The sequence below is a fragment of the Arachis stenosperma genome, chromosome 3, assembly GCF_014773155.1.
Source record: "Arachis stenosperma cultivar V10309 chromosome 3, arast.V10309.gnm1.PFL2, whole genome shotgun sequence".
Classification (NCBI taxonomy): domain Eukaryota; kingdom Viridiplantae; phylum Streptophyta; class Magnoliopsida; order Fabales; family Fabaceae; genus Arachis; species Arachis stenosperma.
This window is the reverse complement of record NC_080379.1, coordinates 4,111,691-4,138,356: the sequence shown is the minus strand read 5'-3', so window position 1 is coordinate 4,138,356 and position 26,666 is coordinate 4,111,691. Positions and strand designations below refer to the sequence as shown.

General features: G+C 32.6%; 4 protein-coding genes across 5 annotated transcripts; 3 read left to right on the top strand and 1 right to left on the bottom strand.

Moving 5' to 3' along the window:
- Positions 1-750: 750 nt before the first annotated feature.
- Positions 751-9,203, top strand: LOC130969060 (uncharacterized). Its single transcript, XM_057894633.1, has 23 exons — positions 751-918; positions 994-1,325; positions 1,918-2,021; positions 2,246-2,314; positions 2,587-2,647; positions 2,750-2,889; positions 3,296-3,485; positions 3,721-3,782; positions 3,904-3,992; positions 4,172-4,241; positions 4,330-4,389; positions 5,103-5,249; positions 5,362-5,400; positions 5,505-5,542; positions 5,919-6,005; positions 6,432-6,597; positions 6,724-6,801; positions 6,984-7,120; positions 7,463-7,539; positions 8,000-8,069; positions 8,274-8,339; positions 8,426-8,611; positions 8,769-9,203. Exons 1-22 carry the CDS (start codon positions 859-861, stop codon positions 8,558-8,560), a joined length of 2,277 nt encoding a protein of 758 aa, XP_057750616.1. The 5' UTR covers positions 751-858; the 3' UTR covers positions 8,561-8,611; positions 8,769-9,203.
- Positions 9,204-9,772: 569 nt separating this feature from the next.
- Positions 9,773-14,555, top strand: LOC130965264 (cytochrome c biogenesis protein CCS1, chloroplastic). The gene is made up of 8 exons (XM_057890004.1): positions 9,773-10,257; positions 10,716-10,935; positions 11,018-11,129; positions 11,290-11,562; positions 11,736-12,001; positions 12,169-12,325; positions 12,417-12,500; positions 13,918-14,555. The coding sequence occupies exons 1-8, from the start codon at positions 9,828-9,830 to the stop codon at positions 14,074-14,076; spliced, it is 1,701 nt and encodes a 566-aa protein (XP_057745987.1). The 5' UTR covers positions 9,773-9,827; the 3' UTR covers positions 14,077-14,555.
- Positions 14,556-14,622: 67 nt separating this feature from the next.
- On the bottom strand, positions 14,623-18,186 carry LOC130965265 (4-hydroxy-3-methylbut-2-enyl diphosphate reductase, chloroplastic). The gene is made up of 10 exons (XM_057890005.1): positions 17,767-18,186; positions 16,950-17,146; positions 16,548-16,727; positions 16,314-16,445; positions 16,132-16,206; positions 15,935-16,040; positions 15,753-15,847; positions 15,363-15,548; positions 15,188-15,274; positions 14,623-14,962 (listed from the first exon to the last, which is right to left on the bottom strand). The coding sequence occupies exons 1-10, from the start codon at positions 18,032-18,034 to the stop codon at positions 14,897-14,899; spliced, it is 1,392 nt and encodes a 463-aa protein (XP_057745988.1). The 5' UTR covers positions 18,035-18,186; the 3' UTR covers positions 14,623-14,896.
- A 4,722-nt stretch (positions 18,187-22,908) lies between these two features.
- Positions 22,909-26,561, top strand: LOC130965302 (protein TIC 62, chloroplastic). 2 transcript variants are annotated; one of them, XM_057890055.1, is made up of 14 exons: positions 22,909-23,207; positions 23,308-23,410; positions 23,500-23,572; positions 23,660-23,708; positions 23,813-23,989; positions 24,144-24,225; positions 24,311-24,383; positions 24,637-24,747; positions 24,843-24,995; positions 25,104-25,225; positions 25,336-25,644; positions 25,747-25,935; positions 26,072-26,137; positions 26,322-26,532. In XM_057890055.1, exons 1-13 carry the CDS (start codon positions 22,994-22,996, stop codon positions 26,124-26,126), a joined length of 1,710 nt encoding a protein of 569 aa, XP_057746038.1. In that variant the 5' UTR covers positions 22,909-22,993; the 3' UTR covers positions 26,127-26,137; positions 26,322-26,532. The 2 variants fall into 2 exon arrangements, with proteins under 2 accessions (XP_057746038.1, XP_057746037.1); XM_057890054.1 differs by having other exon boundaries at positions 22,910-23,207; positions 26,072-26,153; positions 26,322-26,561.
- The last annotated feature ends 105 nt before the right edge of the window (positions 26,562-26,666 follow it).

The following is a 26,666-nucleotide window of genomic DNA, read 5'->3' as shown; positions in this document are numbered from 1 at the left end:
TGATTTATTTTTGGTATACTATGATGAATGATTTTAAATGCTTGTAAAATAAGTTACTGCCTGAGATTATATACCCGAGAACATGTGTAATTTCAAAATTGTATTTATTATAAAAAATATAGCTGAGATTGTTTTGATTTTATGGATAAATAAGTCGGATAATTTTAGTGTGTATTTTTTTTATTATTTACAGTATTTTTTAGTTTGATAAGCCAAGACTAATCTTTTACGAATCTGATTTTAGTGTGTATTTACTATTTACTATTACTATTTATAACTAGGTGAAACCTCATGTTTTTTTTTTTGGACCGTGACCTCATGCTTTAAAAGTTATTTTTTGAACTAATACAAAATAGTTGGGCCTATCTCTAAGTTCCTTGGGCCTTGCTTAAAGATTATAGGCCCATTGAAAGCACTTGCTGGTTGACCAAACATATTGCATCATCAGTTGACCAGCAAAATACACTGAAAATAGTAGACAAATAATAATAAAGAAAATAGCGATAATCAGATTAGATATAAGCAACCTACTAATTTTCTTAATTTAATAATTAATACATAATGCATGTTGAAGTTTTTTTTAAATTTTAATATTATTATGATGAATGATGATTAACAATTAACCTAATAATAAGGGACCATTTCTACAAAATTATTGATAGTTGTTTTTATTTAAAAAAAATATTATTTATAAAAGTATTTATTTTTCTAACTAAATTTTATTTAATTAAAGTTTTGTTTAGAGTAGAAGTGTTGAAGAAGCAAAGGAAGGAACTTTGGTACTCTCTCACACTCTACTCTGCTGTGAACTCCTTCAGCTGGGTTTTACGTTCTTCTTCTCAGTTCATAACAACATTAATGGAGATCGATTTCAATGAGTATCAGTTGCGCTATGAACTCCGTGGCCACGAAGACGACGTAACATTCAATTCTCTCTCTCTCTTTCGATTTTTTTTTGTTGATTGGTTTAATTGAGCTGAATAATCGATTTAGGTTCGTGGAATATGCGTTTGCGGCAACGAGCGCATAGCGACGTCGTCGAGGGACAAAACCGTTAGGCTTTGGTCTCAGGACCCTTCTGAGAAACGCAAGTTCGTGTCTTCGAAGATTCTTTTGGGTCACACCAGCTTCGTTGGACCAATTGCATGGATTCCTCCCAACGACGAGTTCACAGAAGGTGGGGTTGTGTCAGGTGGAATGGACACACTCGTTTTGGTTTGGGACTTGAAGAGTGGTGAGAAGGTTCAAACCCTCAAAGGCCATTCTTTGCAGGTCACTAGCATTACATTGGATAATGGGGATATTGTTTCATCTTCTGTTGATTGGTAGGGTTCATTGAATTTGAAATTATTTTTGATTCGGCTATGTTGTTATTCAGTTTGATTGGTTTCCTTGTTTGGAAACTTGAACGGGGATGATCAAATATAGAGATATCTATGTGTTGAATTTAGCTGTAATCACTTCTTCCCCAAGTATGTCTTCACTGTTTAGGAATATTGAATTTGAGATCAGCAATGTTGTTAGAGTAGAATAATTGGTTGTGATTCAGTTTGCCTGGTTTCTTGGTGGATAATTTGAATGTGGATAAGGATATTGAAGATGCACTGCATTGCAGTACGTTTGTTTCTTCTGGAGTAGCTTCGTAGGGTTTAGGGTTTACTTGATTTTAGTATTGCTTTTTCTTTACAAGATTTTCATCCCATAGGACACCAATGAGAATCTTTTGTGAAGCTTATAGCTTTCAACCATCTAAGTTATTACAATTTTGATCCATGGTTTCAAACTGTTGTTTTAGTTTATTTGATACCTTTCTAGTTGCTACCTGTGTTTGTGTTTATATTTTGTTTGTTTTTGTTCTTTTAGCGTATCCTATTCGTAGCTCTATTATGTTTATTGACTTTCTGAATTATTATGCAGTACCTTGAGACGGTGGAGAAATGGGCAATCTGTAGAGACATGGGAGGCTCATAAGGCACCTATCCAAGCTGTTATAAAGTTACCTTCAGGCGAGCTTGTTACAGGTACTGTCACTCATGCATTTTGCTCTCCAAAAATCTCTTCATATCTTTTTGATCTCTAGTCAACTAGTCATTCTATTCTATGAAATTGTTTATAATTGCTCTTCCTCAGAGCAATCATGAAATCCCATATCATTAACTGAAAGTAAAAACTTTATTCTTGTAAACAATATTGCAATGGCATTATAGTAAGTTAAGTTATTTAACTTATCTTCTACATGTTCTAGGTTCAAGTGACACAACTTTGAAGCTTTGGAGAGGAAAAACTTGTTTACATACTTTCAATGGACATGCAGGTTTGCTTTTCATCATCTTTAGACACATTTTAATGTTTATGTTGCCACCATATAATATTGATTTTGTAAGTTTTTCTTATGCATTTCCTTGGGTGGTGAGGACTGATTGAATTAGGTTAGTTCTTGATTAACAATTGAAAAAAGGCCAAAGTGACCTTGCAATTACATTACCTTGAGAACATGTTTTTTATGCTACTTTGTGTTGTTATGGGGTGCTCTTATTTATTTTGTTGTTTCATGGTAAATCCTGACATCTTCTGAGGAGTGTGCAGATACGGTTAGAGGATTGGCTGTGATGGCTGGCCTTGGGATCCTATCCTCATCACATGATGGGTGGGGGTTTATTTCTGAACACACTTTTAAATCTAATCAATACTGTATTCCTGCTTTCCATCAGAATAATATACTCCATTTGACTTGCTTCTATTGGTACAGTTCTCTGAGATTATGGGCAGTAAGTGGTCAAGTGTTAATGGAGATGGTTGGCCATACTGCAATTGTTTATTCAGTTGATTCACACGCATCTGGACTTGTCGTCAGTGGTAGTGAAGACCGATTTGCAAAAATATGGAAAGGTGATTACATGTTTCCTACTTATTGGTGTGTCACTGGAATATTTTCTGGAATATTGTCAGCAGTTCAGCAATGATGCTCAATATCGTCTAGTGTGTGTTTAATGAGCTACAGAATTAACATTGGTAGTCTATCTCCACAAAGTTTATTGGGGAGGAGTTCTGTCTCTCACTCTCCCCCTTTATGTCTTGCCTTTTTGCATATGTTAGCAAGCAAATTTAGGAAACTGGTTCATGTTTGTCTTTGTCTGATTAGTTCAGCATTCACATTAAGCTTTATTATATTGGCTTATGCTAATTAATTTCTATTCTTTTTACAGAATGTGTAAAATATTTATTTATTTATGTATTTATTTATTTCATTGCTTATGTAACTTGTGTTGGAAATTTTTTCCTTCACAATTTTCAGATGGAGTTTGTGTTCAGAGCATAGAGCATCCTGGTTGTGTTTGGGATGCAAAGTTCATGGAAAATGGGGATATTGTGACAGCGTGTTCGGATGGAGTTGTACGCATTTGGACAGTTCATCCAGATAATATTGCTGACCAGCTTGAGCGTGATTTATACGCTTCTGAACTTTCTCAATACAAGACTAGTAGGTATAGTCAATTAGTCATACACCTGCTGTTTCACAATGTCGTTTCTCCTTTTCTGTCTGTCCATATTGAAATTTTCTTAACCATCAGTTCAACTCTGAAATAGATGGTTGATTTGACCATGCCACCTTGTTGTTGTTGTTGTCTTTTTTTTTATTCAAATTGTGTCATGCTCGGATTAATTATATATTGCTATCATACGTGATTGCGGACTAGCATTTTCTTTTGACTTTTGTAGAAAAAGGGTTGGTGGATTGAAATTGGAAGAGTTACCCGGCTTGGAGGCACTGAAGATCCCAGGTCTGGTTTATCTGTTTCCTTTTCGGTTTTCATTTAGCCAAAGCTTTTGTCCCCCACCCATGTTATTTGTTTCTTCTTTTGATCATGATTTCTCTTTTAATAATCTTCCGGTTATGCACAGGTACTAGTGATGGCCAGACAAAAGTAGTCAGAGAGGGGGATAATGGGGTGGCATATGCATGGAACATGCCAGAACAGAAGTGGGATAAAGTAATTCCCCTTCTTGATTCTTTTGAGTTTTTGACTATATTGGTGATAAGAACTTCAAATCAACAAATATGTGTTCTATTGTTTATATCTTATTTAACCTGTCTAATGCTTCAGCCTCAGTCACTTGCCAACCTGTCTGACACGATTATTTTTTATTAACAATTTATGTTTTCATAAAGATTGGTGAAGTTGTTGATGGACCGGAGGAATCAGGTCGCGCTTTCCACGATGGTGTTCAGTACGACTATGGTCAGTTTCGTGTGGTTCCCTTGCACAGTTTATTGGCTTTATCTTCTTCAGACTCCTTTCTTATAAATTTTTTACTTCTGCGGTTCAGTATTTGATGTCGACATTGGAGATGGTATGCCTATCCGCAAGTTGCCATACAATCGATCAGGTACACACTTCAACCACAAGGCTTTTGCTGAGGTGCTGTCATTTTATATTCTTGAGGAAACAATCTTTGGATTACTCTTTTGTGCTGCAGCAAGAGATGTAACTCTACTGCTTGGGTCTAAGCAACTTTTGATAAAGAATCTCCCTTTTGGATGTGTAGCAAATTTTTCGGAGCCAGTAGAAGCATATTATTAAAGTATTTAACTAAATAGTTTCTGTGTAGTTTTAGATATACCATATAATTGCCATTCCAAGTCTGTATATTAGTGGATTTATTTATTCATATTCCATTTGAATGTAAGCATTCTCATTTTGCTTATGCTCTGAACAATGAATTCATTGTACTTTCAAGGCAGTAGAAAGTGTCAATCTACTCAAATATTCTCCTTATCATTATATGCAATAATCAACGGAAGAGACAAAAAAAATTTCATGTAGTTGCCAGAACTTGGGAGTGATTAATTAGGTTTCTAAGGCTTCTCATTGATGTAATGATCCAGAAATTCTTTTCAGCTACTTTTTTGCACATTTTCTTCCTTTTCTTTTCTTGTCTCTTGCTATTGTTTGTCTTATATAACCCAACTTGGATGTAGAACATCAATTTTTTTCCTATTTTAAGTAACCTTTGAGTCATACTTTGAATAGCTTCATGTTTTGCTTGCTCAAAATAGTTTATTCTTGTCAATTAATAAGCAAGTTGTACAACATCTACAGATAATCCCTATGATGTTGCTGACAAATGGCTACTCAAGGAGAACCTTCCTCTTTCTTTCCGTGAACAAATTGTACAGTTCATACTTCAAAATACCGGACAAAAGGATATTACCTTTGATGCTTCATTTCATGATCCTTACACTGGTGGTAAGTATAATTATGTCTTTGTTCAACTTTAAAAGAATGATGGTAATCAATGAGGTCAAATATATTTGTTATTCTTCTATTTTTGCTCGATTGTTTTTTCCTTGTTTTTCAGCCAATGCTTATGTACCAGGACAACCTTCACGAACATCTGGTGAAAATCCAGCTTTCTTTGTCCTGCTTTAGTTCCATCCATGCTGCATTATGTGCTTGTGTGTGTCGGTCTCCATTAAAACAATTGTTATTTTTTAATTACAGATGCTTCTGCAAAACCTACTTTCAAGCATATTCCTAAGGTATACTTTCATATTAACATTTGGCATGTATATCAACAATTTTAAAAATGAGATTGTAATTTGTCTAGAGGCTAGGACTATGGTCTCAATACCCATGCTTTAAGAGAAAAGTTGATTTGTTCACTAATGTGCTACAATAGCAAGAAAGGACTCTTGGCAAATGTTACTTGGTTTATTTCACATGCAAAAGGACTCTTGGTACATGTTCAAGAAAATTGCCTGATTAGTTTCTGTACATTTTTTTTCAAAAAGAGAGGATTGAATAAGTGTTGAAACCTGTCTTATTGTTCTGATAATGGAACTTCATACTTTTCTTTCCCTCTTCAAGTTAATTTTATAATGTGAGCTAATGTTCAGCACTTAATTCTATTGCCAGAAAGGGATGCTTGGTTTTGATACAGCTCAGTTTGATGGGATCCTCAAAAAGATAACTGAATTCAACAGTGCTTTACAATCTGACCAGGTATGCTACATAATTCTAAAATTATCCCCAAGTTGTTAATATCTTGCATATGTTATTTGAAGCCATCGGAATATTTTGTGTAGAAAACCATACAGAAATGCTTTATCTGTGGTAATTTTTTACTTCAATATACCTGTTCATCAATGTAAAAGTACAGGTTGAGTTTCAATGTAAAAATAACTTTTGATTTTGGACTGGGGAACTACATGTTATCATTCTCTTTTTATACAGCAGACAACATTGACCTGCTGCTTCCCTCCTTTGAAAAACAATTGCTTTGCATACGAATAGTATAGTTCTGTCTTAGCAAGCTTGCTTCCATGTTCAGTGTGACAGTGTCATTAATTTTCTTGATTTTGTTATGGTTCTTTATTAATTGAAATAATGAATTTCCTGAGTAACTTGGTTGTGTTGTGAATCTCATAGGAAAAGCAGAACTTGTCTTTGACTGAACTCGATGTTTCCAGACTGGGTGCCATTGTGAAAATTCTGAAAGATACTTCACATTATCATTCTAGTAAATTTGCGGATGCTGATATATCCTTGTTGCTGAACTTGCTTCGGTCATGGCCAATTTCAATGATATTTCCTGGTTAGTTGTTGAACCAAAACCGTTGGAGAAATTTGTTCATTGTACGCTCATTTCTTAATCAATCAACTTATCAGATTTTGGAACTTGGATTTGCTTACTTTTTCATATTGTGCTTGATCTCTGCAGTCATTGATCTTGTAAGGATGATAGTTCTTCATCCAGATGGGGCTAATATGCTTCACAAGCATTTTCAAGCTGAAAATGGTATCAAGATTACCATCATTTTGTTTTCTGACTTCAAATTATGAATTTATTATATCATCAATTCAAGTTCCATCTTAACTTTGTCAAATATGCATAAATACTGAAGCCCCATTTAACTTTGGCCACCTACACTTTTGGTTGAGGTTCATTTGCTCATTGATTATCTGTTCTTTAATATTCAGATATATTAATGGAAGTGATTAAAAAGGTCACTTCAAATTCATCAATTCCTGCAAATCTGTTGACCAGCATTCGTACTGTTACTAATCTTTTCAAGAATTCATGCTACTATGGCTGGTTGCAGAAACATCGCAGTGAGGTTAGCTGATAGCATCTTTCTTGTTTTAATATTTTTGTCAAGAAAGAGGTGCATATAAATTATAGTAATGACTTCGCTGATTAATGCAGAGCTATCCATTACCCTACTTGTATTAATAATTTAATATGAGCATCTACACATGCCATTTGTGACAAGGCCTTTTAATTTGCTCAACTGCTACATTTTTTAGTTTATTGTATTTTTGACCTGGGCCAATTTGGTGCAATTTTTGGTGAAGATTTTCTGTCCTAAAAGAACTACCATGTAATTTATCCATCTTTTTTTTCTGTTCTAGTGATCCTGGCCATTTATTTGTGCTAATTCTAACTTTGTGAGTTGCAGGTTCTTGATGCTTTCTCGAGTTGTAGTTCATCTCCTAACAAAAACTTGCAGTTGTCCTATTCTACCTTGATACTCAAGTAAGTCTTTGGTTGATTACTTGAGTTATGTTGGTTCACAGTGTTTGAGGGATAAACTGATACAGATGAGTTATGGGTTTGGTCTTTTAGTAGCTCGCATAATTTCGCTAGTGGATCTCATGCCTGTATTTATGTATGTACAATTTATTTATTTAGATTTTGAAGCCCTCTGTTATTGCTTTCTGGTTGATTACTCAAAAATGGAATAAATAAGTTCCAGAGGGAAACGCTCGAAACCTTGGATTCTCCTCCATGTTCAAACCTACTTATTTGAGTTATTGCCATTATTCTGCTGCATAAGCATAGATACTTTAGCTGCGGACCTTCACATATTAAGATTTAAGATCTTAGTTATAATTCAGTATTTCCGTTATTTCAATTATTCGCTTTCAGAAGTGCAAAAGTAAGGTTCCACAAAGTAAGCTTGCACTACCTTTTACTTCTCATGTAATCCTTGCAGTTATGCTGTTCTGTTAATTGAATCGAAAGATCAAGAAGGTCAATATCAAGTCTTATCAGCAGCACTTGAGGTATGATGTACTTCATATATTCACTCAATCACTCTTTACACCATGCAACGGAGAGCTTCTAAACTGCAAAGCTTCTCTAGACTCGAAATAATAAATGAGGAGCTGCATAGGATTTTACATTTCCACTTTATTTGAAATATCAAAGTTGCCCAATTTTTTATGCCATCATTTCTTCATTTTTATATTATGCATTTTTTGTTACAGATTGCCGAGGAAGGAAATATAGAAGTTGATTCCAAATTCCGTGCTTTAGTTGCTGTTGGATCACTGGTAATTTTAAATGTCTCATCTTGTGCTTTGATGTTATCATGCTCCATGAATCACTTCACTCATTTTTTTAAATCCTCTTCAAACAGATGCTTGAAGGTCTTGTTAAAAAGGCAGCGCTGGACTTCGATGTATTGAGCATTGCAAAAGCAGCAAAGGCTTCTAAGGAAGCCAAGCTTGCTGAAATTGGATCCGACATCGAGCTAGTAGCAAAGCAGAGTTGAATTCGCAACCTGGGTGACTAATCTCTTCAATTCCTCCGGATAGAAATGAAGGTAAAAGTTGGGACATTATCTTACTGCTATGCTACATCTCATTAGTCATCAAACAAATTTTGCTTCTGAACATCTGCCATTTTGTGGTCACTGTTAGAGCATATTTTGTTGCTCGCCCCGTACGTTTTTCCCTCCGCTAATTACTTGCATTCTGCAGGACTATCTTTTTGCTGTTAAAGGAGGTGTCTCAGCAAGCAACATGGTTTCTTAGAGCTCAACACGGACATCATTCTTTCCGATGAATGTGCTTTTGTTTTCAAAAACTGCGAGCTGTTGTTAGGGAGATTCATTGAGTCAGGGGATATTGCATTCACAGTGACAGTCAAATAGGAAGTTATACAATTACAGATTCCTCTTCCCCGTTTGAGACAATTACACAGCTTAACTGATGTCTTGTTGGCACATGAAAAGTTCTCAGAAACGTTGTGTAAAGCAATCCAATCATATGATTAATCGTACTTTATGACAAGGGAATTTGTGAAATTTACTTAACAGGACCATTCTTATTTGTCCAAAAATACAACAATTTCACCAAATTTCCAATCTTTCGAACTGTTAGTGGTACTTACTAGTATTCTTATATCTTCATAAAGATCACTGGCAAATACTAATACCTCATTAAAAGTCCAATATAACCATGGCGATGATTTCCTCATGACTTATGTAGTAGGGTTTCTTAATCCATTTGCATAATAACACATCAAACTATTACTGTTTACTACTGTCTTTCCAGTGTGTCAACTCTTGCACACAGCAGTATTAAGTATTATCAAAAAGAAAATAGATCATCTAAATTATTAGTTAAATATTCTTATAGTACTCGTATGAAGATTTATGTCAATCATTGTGATATGATTAAGTGGATTTTTCCATTGAATCTCCAAAGGGACTATTTAATTAGAGTAATTCTATTTTGTTTTTAAGGTATTTTTCAATCCAATAAGTCAACAATTAACGAATTAACCGATACTTGATTAAGCGCTCGATCAACCCAAATCGATTAGTAATTCTACTTAAATTTACTACTTAGAGTCCAAATATAGCACTCTAGTAGCCATTGAAAAATAAAATAAAAGAAAAGAATCATATAATAATATCTGATAATAATAAAATATCTATATTTTGGATAAAGTAACCGCTGTGGTCGTTATTATGGCCTCAAATTGCAAGTACAGAAACCTGAAACAAACCGCGAGTGTCTCCGAAGTGTTGATCGATGAAGACACTCGGTCCCTTAAACTCCTCGAATCCATGTCTCCTCAAGACCCATTTCCTCAAAGTTCCCATCTTTAACCCCATTTTCAAGTTCAAGCCATTGCCACACAACACCCACCATGCAAGGATAGCCAAAGTTCCCTCATTTACCGTAAACTCTAAGCTAAAAAGCTCTCAGGATATCAATAACAAAGGGAAGAAGAGCGTTTCCCAGAAGATTGTGCTATCAGAAACTTCGCCTCCTCCACTTGCAGTTGATAAAGATGACATCAATGGTGGCAGTGGCAGTGAGAGTGTCCCAGTTAGCTCAAAGAAAAAAGGAGGGGTTTCTGGGTTGGCCAAGAAGTTGAGCAAAAAGGTGTTGCAGATTCTCTCTAATTTGTCTTTGGCTATTGGAGAAATGTTCACCATTGCAGCTTTAATGGCTTTAGGTATATATGTTTGTGTTGTTCAGCTTTATTTTACTTCAATGTGTCTCAATTAAGCTGTTCTTTATTATTTTTTTTCACTCTATAGTTTCGAAATTCTATATTGTCTTAGGAGCTTGCTGGCATTTTAATTTCCCAAATGTAACTTCAGAAGTATTTATCATGTCGATTGTGCTTGCTTCCTTTTCTTGTTATTTAGAACATGCTCCACCCACCCCACAATATATGTAACTTTGGAAATTCGATTATTCAGTTACAACCCCACTAAATTTTCATAGTGACAGATATTATTGAGAGGAGAGACTAGATACTGTTCCACAGTTTCCTGAAGTTTGATGATGAACTTAGTATGACTAGAGATGCTATTTGAGTTACTATACAACCATTTGAATGTTATTGTGGCTGCAAATTTTGCTTTAATATGATTTAAATTGACTAAATGTTGGAGCTTTCTATGATAGGAACTGTTATTGAACAAGGTGAGGCCCCTGATTTTTACTTCAAAAATTACCCTGAAGATCATCCTGTGTTGGGTTTTTTTACATGGAGATGGGTTCTCACCCTTGGCTTTGATCACATGTTTACATCCCCTGTATTCATTGGAATGTTGGCTCTCCTTGGTGCATCTCTGATGGCCTGCACTTACACGACACAGATTCCGCTCGTCAAGGTTTCGAGAAGGTTTGGTTTGGACATTTTCTGTATTCATAATCTCTCATTTAGAAAATTTATTGATCACTTTTTGGGCTAAACTGTGTTGTAGATGGGCATTTTTGCATTCTGCTGAGGCTATTCGTAAGCAAGAATTTTCAGATACGTTGACAAGAGCATCAATTGAAGATGTTGGTACTCTATTGATGGGAGCTGGATATGAGGTCACTAATACTTCAAACGCTTGACAATGTCTTTCTCTCTATTTTCTTCATATCCTTAAGAATCTGTGTAGTCTTAATTGCTTGTATAGTTGTATTTACTAGCTAACAAGGAGCTTGAGTGTAATCTTTTGTTCTGAAGAAGTGTGGTGTTTGATTGTAGGTATTCTTGAAAGGACCATGTTTATATGCTTTTCAAGGGCTTGCCGGTCGGCTGGCCCCTATAGGAGTCCATATATCACTGCTGCTGATAATGGTTGGAGGAACTCTAAGTGCTGCTGGGAGCTTCAAAGGTTCGGTCACTGTGCCGCAGGGGCTGAATTTTGTTGTAGGAGATGTTCTTGGTCCTACTGGTTTTCTGTCCACTCCCACTGAAGCTTTTAATACAGAGATTCATGTCAACAGATTTTACATGGATTATTTTGAAAGTGGAGAGGTAAATGTTGGTTTCTGTTTTCTGTGAGGTTTTAGAGAATGTATTTGCAACTGATTCAGCATTGAATTCATGGAACTTCAATCCGAAGAGATGAAAATATAAAATTTTACAGTTTTGAGTTCTATCAACATTGCTTCTCTGATCTATGATTTACTTTTTGGTTTTCGTTACAGGTTTCGCAGTTCCACACTGATCTTTCCCTACTTGACATGGATGGGAAAGAAGTAATGAGAAAAACAATTAGTGTAAATGATCCTTTAAGATATGGTGGCATCACTATATATCAGACAGATTGGAGTATTTCAGCACTTCAAATTCTTAAGGACAATGAAGGACCTTATAACTTGGCTATGGCCCCTCTACAGATCAATGGGGACAAGAAACTTTTTGGAACTTTCCTACCTGTTGGAGATATCAACTCTCCTGATGTTAAGGGAATGTAAGTATTTTGAAACTTAACCGTGACGCTAAAGTATAATGGAAACTCTAAGAACTGTGCTTTTAGGGAAGTATTCCTCTTAGGATATTCTAAAAATAGTTAGTAACAAATTTCAAAGAATCAGATACTTGTATGATTCTTATTTACTCTCTTGTGCCAAATTTTAGATCTATGCTTGCGCGTGATCTGCAGTCAATTGTCCTTTATGATAAGGAAGGGAAATTTGCAGGAGTTAGAAGGCCTAATTCAAAGCTCCCAATCAATATTGATGGCTCAGAAATTGTGATTCTTGATGCAATAGGGAGCAGTGGCTTGGACTTGAAGGTATCATATCAACTTAAACTCGTTAATCATTCACTTACTTCTTCTTCAGCTGCTATTAATTGATTTTATCATTGTCAATTTGTTGATGCAGACTGACCCGGGAGTTCCAACTGTTTATGCTGGATTTGGTGCTCTCATGCTCACTACTTGCATCAGCTACTTATCTCATTCACAGGTGAGATTTCTGCTGAATAATACCTTACATAATGCATCATTATACAAAGCATATTCTAGTACCATGGCTTTAGAAAGCAAATTCATTATTTTATGGCTTTTTTCTTGGGTTAGTTGCACTTTACTCTTGAAAGTTGAAATATATGCTGTGCACTTTATAACCTCTATATTTTCAAATGTTCATTTTATGGTGGCTATGGTAGCTATGAAACTTTGGTAACATTTAAAAAGTGTAACTAAAATTAAAGTCACACTTTTTTACTATTTGTCAACACCTTTTAATTTTAAAAAGTTGACCTAATTAAAAAATATTGACAGTGTTTTATAATCACTGCAAGTACCATAATAAAATTCATCATTTTGAAAATGAGTTTAATTTTGATACACTATTAGTGTAAAATTTTACACGGTCGTCCAATTACGTCCGTTTTTTGGTTAACAATTCACGCTGTCAATGTGAAAAATAATTATTTTTGCTGAGGTGGAGTTATGTAAATACACCTGCAAAACTGTTTTACACTAATGTCTAATAGTGCATCAAAATTAAATTCTTTGAAAATTCTTAAATCGATATTTTGAACATTTTCAAATATGCGAATCATCCTTATCTCTTATTTGAAAAATGATTAGGAGTCTGACCTTATCCTCTTAATTTCTAAAGAAAGAAAGTTTTGTATTTTTTTTTTTATCCTTTTGATATTTTAAAAGAATACATATATATTTGAATTCTTATTCATTTAAGTATCAGAGGATGAATTAGGCCTTCTAATGATTACTGTTTATGAAAATCAACTGAAGGCAGGTCATGCAAAGTTAGAAAAGTTCAAGAGATCAATGTACATATTTTTTTCAAAAAAATAAAAAATAAAAAGGAACAAAAGTACACATAGACATGGTGTAAAGATGAAGAGAGTTTATGTGCATAATAATATAAATATATCATCCCAGAAAATTGCTTACAAAAGAATGGACTGCCGTGCCGTCTAATACTCTTAATGTTTTTTTTTTATTTTTTATTTTTAAAAAAAAAGAGTAATGCTAAGCAGTCAGAAACACAGAAATATATTGTCAAGATTGTTGTTTTGAATATGCCTATTAACTAGTGATGTGTTTGATTAAGTCAATAATGCTAAGAAGTCACTGGTCAGAACTTTCAACTCGGAATCATTTATCAAAATTGTTATTAGAATTTCCCGAGGTATAAGAGTGACGGTTGAATAAGTCAATGGTCAGAAAACCATGCTAGAAATAAAATATTATGTCAATAACATAAAAAATTGTAATATTGAACAACTAAGACGACATAAATGACTGAAAAAACAAATATCTTTGACCAAAAAATTAACAAATTACTTTCTTGTAGATTTATCACATGCAATATGAAACTGATTATTTTTATTTATTGGTCAAATTCAAAGATATGGGCCATACAAGATGGAACAAGTGTGATTATTGGAGGGAAGACTAATAGAGCAAAGATGGAGTTCCCTGAAGAGATGAACCGTTTGCTTGATAAGGTTCCTGAAATAGTTGAATCTTCTTCATCTCAGCAAGTTGACACCATTACTAGTGGCTAGCTTATACCTTTTGAGACTCTTCAATTTGGATAAGTGCCACATTATGTAGCTATGCAATAGTAGTATTTTTGACATACAAATACAGGTAAGACTTCATCAAAATTCAACGAGGTCCCCAGCATGTGCCAAGGATTTGAGATTTGACCAAAGTGAATCAAGGAAATTGTCAAAGTTCTTCAGAGTTGACATTATCTAGCTATAATCAGTTCATTACATGTACATTTCCTGCAATTTTTTATGTTAATATCTACCCTTTATCTTAGCCAATCATTCAATTTAGAGAAAATTACACTGTTTTCTCAAGATTATGTAATATTATACTTTACACACTTTATTTTGCTATATTTATACTAAGATCTCTTTTTGTGATATTAATAAAGATTAGTGTCATATCTCACTAAACATACAGCAATATCAAGTGTAATATCATTTAACTTAATGAGAAATACTTAGTGTTAGTGTTTGAGATCAGTGTCATTTATTGCTCTTATTAAGTTATTTGAGCATATCAGTAGTGTGATTCTTCCACAATGTAGAGGTTGCAACTTCATGAAAATATGAATCAGTAACTTTTATTTCTTATCTGTATCAAAATATTCCGGTTTTCAATACATTTTCATCTTGTTGCCAAAATTTTACAAATGTAACACTAATTGTCAGCAATAACTAGCACTGATATCACAACAGGCAACACTCACAAGAACTCGAGTTATTCTTCATATATAAATAAATTTTACAACACATGGGACTTTGATAGATTCTGTAATTCATGTCCCTGGTTTCACTTGTACATCAAATAGTGTATGCATCCAGGCCTACTCTAAGCGAGTTGCATTGCTTCTTCCCGTTTCAAGTCAAACACCTTGACAAGCACATCTTCCACAACCTATTTGATATACAAAAGAAATTAAAAAAAATGGTAAGAATAGAGTAGTATGGTATAAGTTTGATCAATTTATAGAGTAAATCCTAATCTCATCCCTGACCAAACAAATTTGCCCCCCTAATAGTGCCGGACAACAAATTTGATCGAACGCCTTTGACTTCCGTGTGTTTGCCGGGGACCAGAACCGGGGATTTACTCATTTACAGGCAAGGCAAGAGAAATTACCTTGTCTGGTGTGGATGCACCAGATGTAACGCCAATCGTTATTGGACCCTTCGGCAGAAAGTTTTCTTTCTCCACCAGTTCACCATGCTGATAGACAAAATAAATAAATTACTACTACTGGTAGAGGGTGAAAGAGATCAGTTGATAAGGCAACAATTTCAGTATCCATTCTTACCATCAACTTGTGTGCTATCTTGTTTCCTGGACCAATTCTTTGCTCGCTGTCGATCCAGTAAGAAGGAATTCCGCGTTCCTCAGCAATCTCTTGCAAGTGTGATGTGTTGCTTGAGTTCCACCCACCAACGACTAGTATAAGATCCATATCTTGTTCCACCAGCTTATACATAGCATCTTGTCGCTCCTGAAAGAGAATTCGGTTTAGCTGTTGAGTTTAATAAATACTTATACACTAGCCAGTGCTCTGGCGTAGACAATTATATATAAAACAATCTATAACTGGCTTAAAACTCTGATATCGCTTCTTTTCTGATAGGATATAAGGAAATCAGATTTTAACTATTCCTAAAAAGAGGAGCAAGAAATCTAATTGGCAGAAAAAGACCACCTGAGTGGCATCACAAATCGTGTTGAAGCTCATGAAGTGCTCATTGATGTTTTCTACACCAAATTTTTGCATCATAGTTCTCTCCACTAGTTTCCCTGCAAAACAATCAGTAAAATAATTATGACAAGGCTCGTAATCTCTGAAGAAATTGCATGAGAAGGAAAGGGAAAAAGAAAACTAACCTATCTCTTCGGTCTCTCCCTTGAGCATTGTAGTCTGATTTGCAATGCCGACTTGTTCAAGGTCCTTGTCTGGATCAAAGCCCTCGGAAATGGCATATTTAAATTTCTGGGAAACAAATGAAACAAAAATTAACCATGACATGGAATGAAGACCAGGATTTTCTAAACAATATTAAGCACATGACAGGAAAATATACCTCTAAAAATGCTTCTCTGGTTGAGCTGGATCCATTTAACTTACCACCAAGAATATAGTCACAAACATACTCTGCCTGGAAGAGGTTAACAAACATGCAAAGGTTAAAAAAATTTCTACCATGCAACGCAAGACCTTCAAACACACACAAACACTGGGTATTATGAGCAACTTAGTGCAAACCTCTTTCATATTCTTCACAATAATGTACTTTCCAGCGAAAGATGCAGTTGCTACAGTTTCCTCATGCGCATATTTACCATGGATTATTGAGGTATAATCCTTTTTCTTGTGCTTTTCAACAGAAGTCCACACCTACAAACAATTATTTCATAAATAGTCTTAACTCTCAGTATCTGGTGACAGAAGATGAATGTAAACCAGCACAATAGAAGGTCATGTTTTTTGAAGAAATACCTTTGAAACCCATGGGCAAGTTGTATCAACAATTTGAACACTTTTCTCACTCAAAGTCAACATCTCATCCACTGCTGCTCCGAAAGCAGGCAATATGACTACATCACCCTTGTTAACAACCTCAAATTGTTTTTCTCCTTCCACAATAGGAATATCCTGCACCTTCATCTCTTGTAATCTCTGCGTCAACAACTTACCAAGTTCAGCATTCAACATTAAAAAGGCCGATACGCACACAAAAACTTCATGTTTACAAAGAAAATCAACCATATCGAGAAAATATTTTAGGCGACCGACAAATTCTTATAACTTCATGCACTTTATGGTATAACTAGAAAGCACCGAGTTAAAAATAATCTGAGATCACTGATGGTGATAGACAAATAGAGAATATCAAGAGACCTTATTAACAGTTGGGTTGTGGATGATCTCATTGGTAAGCCATATATTCTCAGTAGGAAACTGCTTTCTCGCCTCATATGCGATTTGAACAGCCCTCTCAACTCCCCAGCAGAAGCCATAGGCTTCAGCCAGCCTCACTGTGACAGTACCCCATGTATACTCATAACCATTTTCCTTCAAAGTCTTAATTATGTCACCTGAAATTCCAAAAACATGACACACACAAAGTCACTACATAAACACAGAACAAGGTAACATAACATCAATAACAAAGAACACCACGCTGCATGTCTGAATTCTCAGAGAACTAGCTACTTTGGATGATCATGAAAAGTCCCAACAAAAAGTAAAGCATAAAGCATATCCAAATAAGCTCAACATCAATCTTCAAGAAAATCAGTTAAAATCTGACACATGCAGTTATTCAATAGTTAAAAAAGTAACAAACTTCTTCATTACTTCGTAGCAAAAACAACAGAAAAACCCAACTCAGTTACAATCATTTCTATTTTCGTCTGAGAAGAAATTTTAAGTCATAACAAACTTTTTTTTTCTATGGTAAAATGATTCATGAGCACATGTAAAGAAGCTCAACTCTAATTCTCAACTCAGTTCCGAATAAATAGATTAAAAAAAAAAAACCTTTTTTTCCAAAATAGTACTTCTATGCAAAAATAGTAATGAAATTTGATCCGGGAACTAAACTTTGACCAAAACCAAAGACATGGCCAATTTATAAAAAAGTAAACTTTTGAGTTCAGAATCCGAAAACAAGAAAAAAATAAATAAAGATTTAAATTTGCATGAAGAAGAATACTTGTGTATTCACGATTCATGAGCTTGAGGGTCTCTTCCTTGTGACCAAACCCTCTGCGATTATAATTCTTGCTACGAGTCAAATTATGCCTGAAGACCTTGGCATCGAAGTCCTCGGAGTTGTCAACGGCGACGGAGGACTCGCCGGAGCTGCATCGGACGGAGAGAGAGTGAGGCTTCCGGCATCGGAGCCTGGCGAAGGTCTCCGGCAAGGCGAGGTCGGTGCGAGTTGCGGGGAGACGACAACAGAGGTGCGCAGAAAGAGCCATGGCAATTTCACAAATTTCAGAAACACGAAGATGATAAGTCTTTGTTTCAATTCAATGCTCTCTTCTCTCTCTCTCTCTTCCTCGTTTTCTTCTGACTCAGATATCAATGTGGGTTCTCTTATTATGGAGTTTATGGCTGCTAACTCTTACTTCAACCTTCTTCATTTATTATACAATTTTGCTAACTTGTGTTATAACATATAAAAATATTATTTTATAAAAATTATTATAAAAGTTAAATTTTTTATTTTTAATGTGTTAAATAGACTAAAAATATTAAAAGTTTGTATTATTATATGAGTTTTGTTAATTTATGTCTTAAGAATATATGTTAAGTATACTATAAAAAAAATATTATAATTTATTTATGATACATATTATTCTTTAAAGAATCTCACATTTTCATTCTAAAAATTTTTTATTATATAAGTTTTTATTTTGATTGGATTTATTGTTTTTATTTAGCCAAATAGATTCTCAAAAGTATGAAGAAAGAATTTATATATATTATTCTTATGAAATTCAATAATCTTAATATAATAAAAAAATTTTCAAAACGAAAACACTTGATATAAGATTTTTTAAAAATCTATTTGAATATATACTCTTTATTTATAAGAATTTAGTTATGATTTTATAGTATATTCTAATAGTATAATAATAATTTTTAAAAAATTTTTATATGTTTAATATATTAATTTTTTAAAATAATTTTTGTAATTAAAAATGACTTGCATATTAGTCTCAATATTATGAAATATGTAGATACTAGATAATAATCTAGGCCTATTTTTTATTTATTTTTTAATTCAATCATTCAAAATAATCATCATAGAAAAATATTTAATATAAAATTATTAAATTTAAAAAAAATTATATTTAACAATTATATGACATATATAATTGACCACTAAATTAATTATCGATATAAAATATAAATTAAAATATAAAATATATATTAATAATAAATTAAATAATATATATATTTAGACATAAACATATAATAATTAATTTGTTATGCTCATATAGTGTTTTTTTAATTTTGTAATCACGTTGAACAGCGTCAAATACGACTTTTATACAAGTGGTTTTAGAATGTTGAAATCCTATTTTATAAGTTATTTAATTGTTAGTTGTGGTGTGGTTGGTAGAGTAATAGTTAGGTGAGTGAAGATTGAAGAAGTAGAGCACCAGAGCCACCATCACCAGCAGCTTTAAAATATATTCATTAGACAGGGATATTAAAATTTTATATATTTTATATTAACTAACAATAACGTGAATATAAGTATATTTTATACCAGCAAAATAACTTTCTGGATTTCTCTATGTTGACATGTTTTGTTTTTGTTGTAGTGAGAGGCAGTAAGTTTATGACATGTCACAATGCAATCTCAAATATTTTCGGTGTTTATAATATTTTTGTTATGGATATTTGTGGTTCAGTAACAACCTTAACTTTGTCTTCGTTTGAGTCATTATTTTGAACACACATCTGTGGCATTATCACCCATCTTCATATATGTTTCTCATGAACAATAGTCACATAAATTTGTTTTCTATACACAACCACCTATGACTTATGTTATATGAGTTTGAGGATGTGATAAAAGGTATATCCCAAAAGCACAAGATTTTCTGATTAAAAGGTATCTCCCTTCATTATGGTTTTGTTAATTCAAAAATGTTATTTATATATTAAAATTAATTATTAATTAATATATTTATGTATAAATATATATTTAATTTAATTTATTTTTAATGTGTATTTATAATTTAATATATATTTTATATTAGTGATTAATTTTAAGAAAAGTAGGAGGAGCTAATAGAATTTTTGTACAATGTATACAATGGAAATCTAGAGAGTATTAGAGATATAACTATTAGTGTTATCTTTTTTTATCAGTTGAAACTTTTGGAATTAGTGGTATCATGATATGGTATTAGAGTTCTAGATCCGAAAGGTTAAGAGTTCGATCCTTGGTGAATCCCAAAATTAGTTTAAGATTTTAGAAAGATGTTTATTATCTCTAGTACTCGAATTGTTATTCTAAATAGTATAGAGATATTCATTTTGTAATTTAATAATCTATTGTACACATTATATAAATAGTCCATTATATCCTAGCGAGATCCTTAATTTTATTGTAGATATAACATTATTGTTGTTAATTAGTGTTTCACTTGTTAAAGTTCTTGGCACATTTTTTTTTATTTCCACTTTAAATATTTTTAATCTAGGAAATACAATAATTGAAACCGTGTACCTAATTTCTTATTTAAAAAATCAACCATATAATGTATATATATATATATATATATATATATATATAAGTGATTGATTTAATAATTAATTTTTTATTCAAATAAAAGCAAATATAACGGCCACCATAATAGATTTATTTTTATGTTTATTATAATGTGGCTTGAATGGAAGGACACTAACATTATTAACGGATTTGCGATTTGCGATTTGCGATGTAGGTATTACTTTAGAACACAATTTACAAAATACTATAAAAACGTTGACCCGAAATTCAGCTTTTTAAATAAAGTAATTAATATCCGCTACATTTGAGGTAGACTTTCAAAAAACTTGGTAGATTTTTTCAGGTCTTGATCCAATCAAAAAGAGAGAATAGATTTACAAAAAGACTAATTCTATGGTATCTATGAATTGGTGCCTAAATTTTACTTAACTTACCTTTTGTAATAAGTTTTGATTTTTTAAAAATTATTTATTATTATATTTTTTAAATTAAATATTATTTTTTAACCTTTTTTAGTAAATAGGCAACATCTTTTAGGCATCATAGTATTCACCTTACAAAAATATTACCAAATCAGTTCATATAGGATTTGAATCTTTTAAAGTTTGAATTTTATTTTAGAGAGTAAAGTGTGATCTTTTATCGTTAAATAATTTTTTTTTATATTTATTTTGTATCCCACTTATAAAATAAATAATAAAAAATTATATTTTACTTTTTAAAATAAAATTCAACCTTTAGAAGATCCAAATCCGTTCATATATATTTTATATTTTAATATAAATAGCTAATTTGCTGAAAAATGTTTGTGTGCATATAACTATAGGCCATTTCTATGAGGTATATAAGTTGGTGTTTGAATTTTGTTTAATTTATTTTTTGTAATAAATTTTAATTTTTTAAAAATTATTTATTTTTATATTTTAAATTAAATATTAATTTTTTAATTTTTTTAGTAAACAGACACTATTTTTTAGATATTATAGTATTCATCATAACGATAATATTATAATATTAAAAATTTTTTAAATATACTAATATATTAATATTTCAATAAATTTTAATTGTTGATCTTAATTATATATATTATATATTTTTTATAATTAAAATTAACGATTAAAAATTATTGAAATACTAATATATCTAAACATTTTTCTATAACATTATACCAGGTACAAAAATCAAACAATTGTAGTTCATAAGGCTGCATTTTTTTTATAGGAATGGGAATAGGATACCCAAACAAAGATAAAAAGATATAAAATTCTGTATTGACAAATGAGATATAAATAAAGATATTGTGTCCAAAAATATTGAATTAATGTATTTTGTGTCTATCATAATAGAAAGAAGACAAAAATATTAACAAATGACAAAATTTATTTTTTATTGTTTTTATTATTAATATTTTATAATTATATTTTTTATTATTATATTTTTATTTTCAAATTTTTTAAATAAAAAAATAAATTAAACTTTTTATTATTTATTATAATTTATTATTAAATAAAATATAAAAATATAAAATTTTATATTTCTATTTTTTTAAATATCTTATTTTATCCCAAAGTATGTATGTGAATCCATCCGCAATGGCCATGTGCCCCTAGTTTATTAGGTATATATTGTAGGTATTGTGAAAATATATATATGAATTCATATGGAACACAGAAAACCATCTAAATTTGATTCAACAATGGCGATTCCAACTATCTTGGATACCCACTTTCCAACTTAACTTCCATAAACAAAAAATGCTGCACGTAGAAAATTAGTTATTATGATTCGTATATAAATATATGTATTTTTTAGTTTATTTTTAACATATATTTTATATTTACAATAAATATTTTTTTGATAGAATGTAATTAATATAAGAGAATTTAATTTTAATGTATTGTCAATGTAAAGTAGTTTTACACGTGTATCTAATTACATAAGGTCACATCAGTAAAAATAACTATTTTTTATATTGACCACGTGAATGGTCATCTAAAAAAATAAATGTGATTGTACGATTATGTAAAATATTTTATACTGTCAGTGCATCAAAATTAAACTCTAATATAATATATGAAAACTATAAGACAACTTTAAAATAATCAATGTTAATTAATTTTTCAACATTTATTTTTGAAAGAATTAAAGTTTAAAATTAGCATTTAGGATATAAAGTTTTAAAATATAAATTTATTATTAGTAAAAAAATTTAAATTTTTTCATTTAATAAATACAAAATAAATATATTAATTTTTTTTAAAAAGGTTTTTAATTTATAATCTTAATATATACTCTTACACACTCTTAGTTTATTATTTTATTTTATTTTGTCAATACTACCTAACTTCTTGCTTTGAAAAAATCTTCAACTTTTTATTTGCAACCTTGTACTGAAATGAACATAATTATAATTAACTCCAACATAGTTCCTCTTTATTATTCCAAGCAATCATGTTAAAGAAAAAAGAAGAAAAAGTAATGGCCTTGAAGAATCAGTGATGTGTTATAGTGTGGGGCCATCATATCCTCACATAGTGGAAGATGCCACAACTACCAATCACACAAGATTCTGCTGGATAATATTATCATAACATCAAAACAAAACTATTCACAATCATCACATAATCATGATCATCACATTTTCTCAATTACCATTCTTATTCTGAAGCAAGCAATTGATCAAGCTATGCCTATGGAGTCTTTCTCACTACAATCACTCACTCCAACCACCATTATTCCATCTTCTTTGTCACCAAAAGGAGCTTTCTTGTCAGAGAAGCCTTGTAGCCATGTTAAGCTTCTCAAACACTCTGACTTCTTCATGAGGTACCCTTGTTCTACTTCAAGATCCATCATCACTAAGCCTCACAAGTTCCATTGCATTAGAGCTCAAGCTTCAGGTGATTCAGATAGAACTGTTAGATATATAATTTTGCTATACATGTTTGGTTTGTGTTGATGATCACTAAAATGAATGTTAATGTTTATACTCTATACAAGGTTCAACAAAAATTGAGGGGATTCCTGAGAAAACAGATTCTAAGGATGATAACTTAGTATTTGTTGCTGGTGCTACTGGTAAAGTTGGTTTAAGAACTGTTAGGTACATTTGTTAGTACTCTTCAATTCACTTGTTCTTTAAGAAGAAACTTCTTTTCTTTAAAATGCTGACTAGTGATAGTTTCATTTCAGAGAGCTTATAAAACTTGGATTTAAAGTAAGAGCTGGAGTGAGGAGTGCTGAGAGAGCTGGTCCACTAATCAAGGTACAAGTTCTATCTTATGAACAAGATTTGGTATCCATTAGTGCTTGATATGAAAAGGATGTGCATTAAGATATAGAACATATGCAGAGTGTTGAGCAAATGAAGCTTGATGATGGAACAAGTGGAGGGAGTCAAGGTAAGACAAGAAAGTTTATGGATTTCATGATTTGTGTAGGTTTGGCAATGAAGAAAATGCTGATGTATTGAATAACAAGAGAATGTTTTTGGTTTTTAGCCCAGCTGTAGAGAAGCTTGAAATTGTGGAATGTGATTTGGAGAAACCAGATCAAATTGGACCAGCACTGGGGAATGCATCAACAGTTATATGTTCCATTGGTGCTAGTGAGAAGGAAGTTTTTGACATCACTGGCCCTTATCGAATCGATTATCGCGCCACCAAAAGCCTTATTGATGCTGGTAAGATGAGATTCTTCACTCTTATGTTAAGATCTTGTTAAGTCCTAATCTTGAAACACAAAACTGTCATAACAATTTGTTCCTTGTTATTTGGTTAACACTAATGTCTTCATATGATGAAAACTCAAAATGGTTTTGTTTTTCTATGATGCAGCAACTGTTGCCAAAGTAAATCACTTCATACTGGTTACTTCATTGGGAACAAACAAATTTGGTTTACCTGCAGCTATTCTCAAGTGAGCATGAATGAAATTCTTTCTGATATTATCATATTGACTTTAACAAGAAGTTCAACTGATTGCTGAATTTCCGATCTTGAAGTTTGTTTTGGGGAGTTCTGATTTGGAAAAGAAAGGCAGAAGAAGCATTGCTAGCTAGTGGACTTCCATACACAGTGAGTAAACTACCTGTGATCAAGTTTACAATTCAAGACTGGTAGAAACTCACGTGCAGTTTGTCTTCATGTGAAGCTAATAGTTGAGAATCATGACATATTAGTCAAATAAGTCATATCATCTGACAGTTTTTAACTATCAACTTCATATGAAAATAGTATTGCATGTGATTTTCCACTTTCAAGATTATGATGGTAGTTATGCCATAAAGCAGGATCCTAACTGTCTAAAACTATAAACATTGTTCTTCAGATAGTGAGACCTGGAGGTATGGAGCGGCCGACGGATTCTTACAAGGAAACTCATAACCTAACACTATCAACAGAAGACACTTTATTTGGGGGTCAAGTATCAAACCTTCAGGTGCTTAACATGTAAACTTTTGTGCTGATTTCCAATTTTGTAAAACTAGTCCTATGAATGACAGAGCAAAAGTAACAAATTCTGTTTCATGGTAGGTGGCAGAACTTATGGCAGTCATGGCCAAGAACCCTGATCTTGCATATTGTAAAATAGTGGAGGTAGTAGCAGAGACAACCGCGCCACTGACTCCCACGGAGGAGCTTCTTGCAAAGATACCATCTCAAAGACCTTACATTTCTTCACCAAAGGTATGTCCTTTCTTACATTACAAGTTATGACAAAGAAAATTTTTTACCTCACTGCTATAACTATACTAAGCTATAATTCATGATTCATTGTTTATTGTGATTATGCAGAAACCGGATGCTGCAGCCATCAGTGATCCGGCTCCCTCGGAACCTGCCATTGCCACAGCCACTGAGATGGAAACTGCACAACCAAAACCGGTTGCGAAACAGCCACTTTCGCCTTATACTGTGTAAGCCTAATTAGTACTAGCATTCAAATGTGCAATCATATATAAGAAACTTTGTTCTGCATTTCCATTATTTGATTAAAGATGAAATTCTCAATGTGGATTGTTCTCAGTTATGAAGACTTAAAGCCACCATCATCTCCATCTCCATCCAAGCCTGGTGTCAAAAAAGATCTAAAGATCATTGATTCAGTTCAAGAACCTAGTCCTTCAGAAACTCCAAGCAGCACACAAGAAATAGACAGCATTTCTCAGACAAAATCTTTCTCGAACAGACGCGAGTTTCTTTCGCCTTACGCAGCCTATGAGGACTTGAAACCTCCAACTTCTCCTTGCCCAACACCAAGCACTTCCAATGCAGACAGTGCTGCTAAAAGCTCTCCTTCTAAGACTCCAACTTTTTTTCATTCTCCCTATCATGTGTGAGTCTAATTCAACATTTGTTGGAACAAATTACATTTATCTCTCTTGATTTTCATTTCAAGACTATCAAAACTATATGAAATCAACTGTATTCATTTCAGATATGCTGATTTGAAGCCTCCAACTTCACCATCTCCAAGGGCACCAAATGCATCATCACCTTCCATATCTGCTGTGGAAAGTAGTGTGTCTCAGATTGAGATAGTGCCAAGTAATGGTCCACCCCAACTTCCAGAGGATGAACAACATCTTCCTCAACCAAAGTCAACACCACTCTCACCTTATACCATGTGGGCTAGCTAGCTTTCTTCAAAATTCATCATCATTTTTCTAGCATCTTAACTAACCATCCAAATTAAGTGTTTTGTTACCCTGTCACTATATATGTTCTTGAAAATATTTTGACTATGTAGCATTAATATTCAGGTATGAGGACTTGAAGCCTCCAGCATCACCATCACCTGCCTTCAGAAAATCTTAGGAACTTCCAAGGTCAGAAATACTAAGGGTGCGTTTGGTTTGTATTTTCTGTTTTTAAGATTTTGTGAAAGAAAAAAAATACAATGAAAATGAAAAAAAAAAACAGAAAACTTAAATTTTTGTTGCATTGCATGTGCAATTGTATATCCTTGAATTATTATGTAGTTTGAGTTTGAGTTTTATTTAATGGTAACAGATCAGAAACTGTTGGAACAAATAGGGAATCAATCTTATTCAAGATTTTCATGCGGCAACTTATGTGGAGGAGTGGATAGTAACTCAGTTGAAGAGAGGAATCATTTTCTGCAAATTGAAATTTTCAGCATTGTTTATATCATTTTGTTTACCTTCTCTTAATAAGGAAAAGCAATTACTACTCTTCTTGCTAAATTTTACTCTAATGATATTTTGTTTTACTTTTACTTATCTACTTTCTACATAATCATAATTATATTAGAATAGATCCTTTCAATTACATGATTCATTGGATTAGATTAACATACTAGTCCTAATGGGCTAATAACTTTTTAGGAAACAAAAT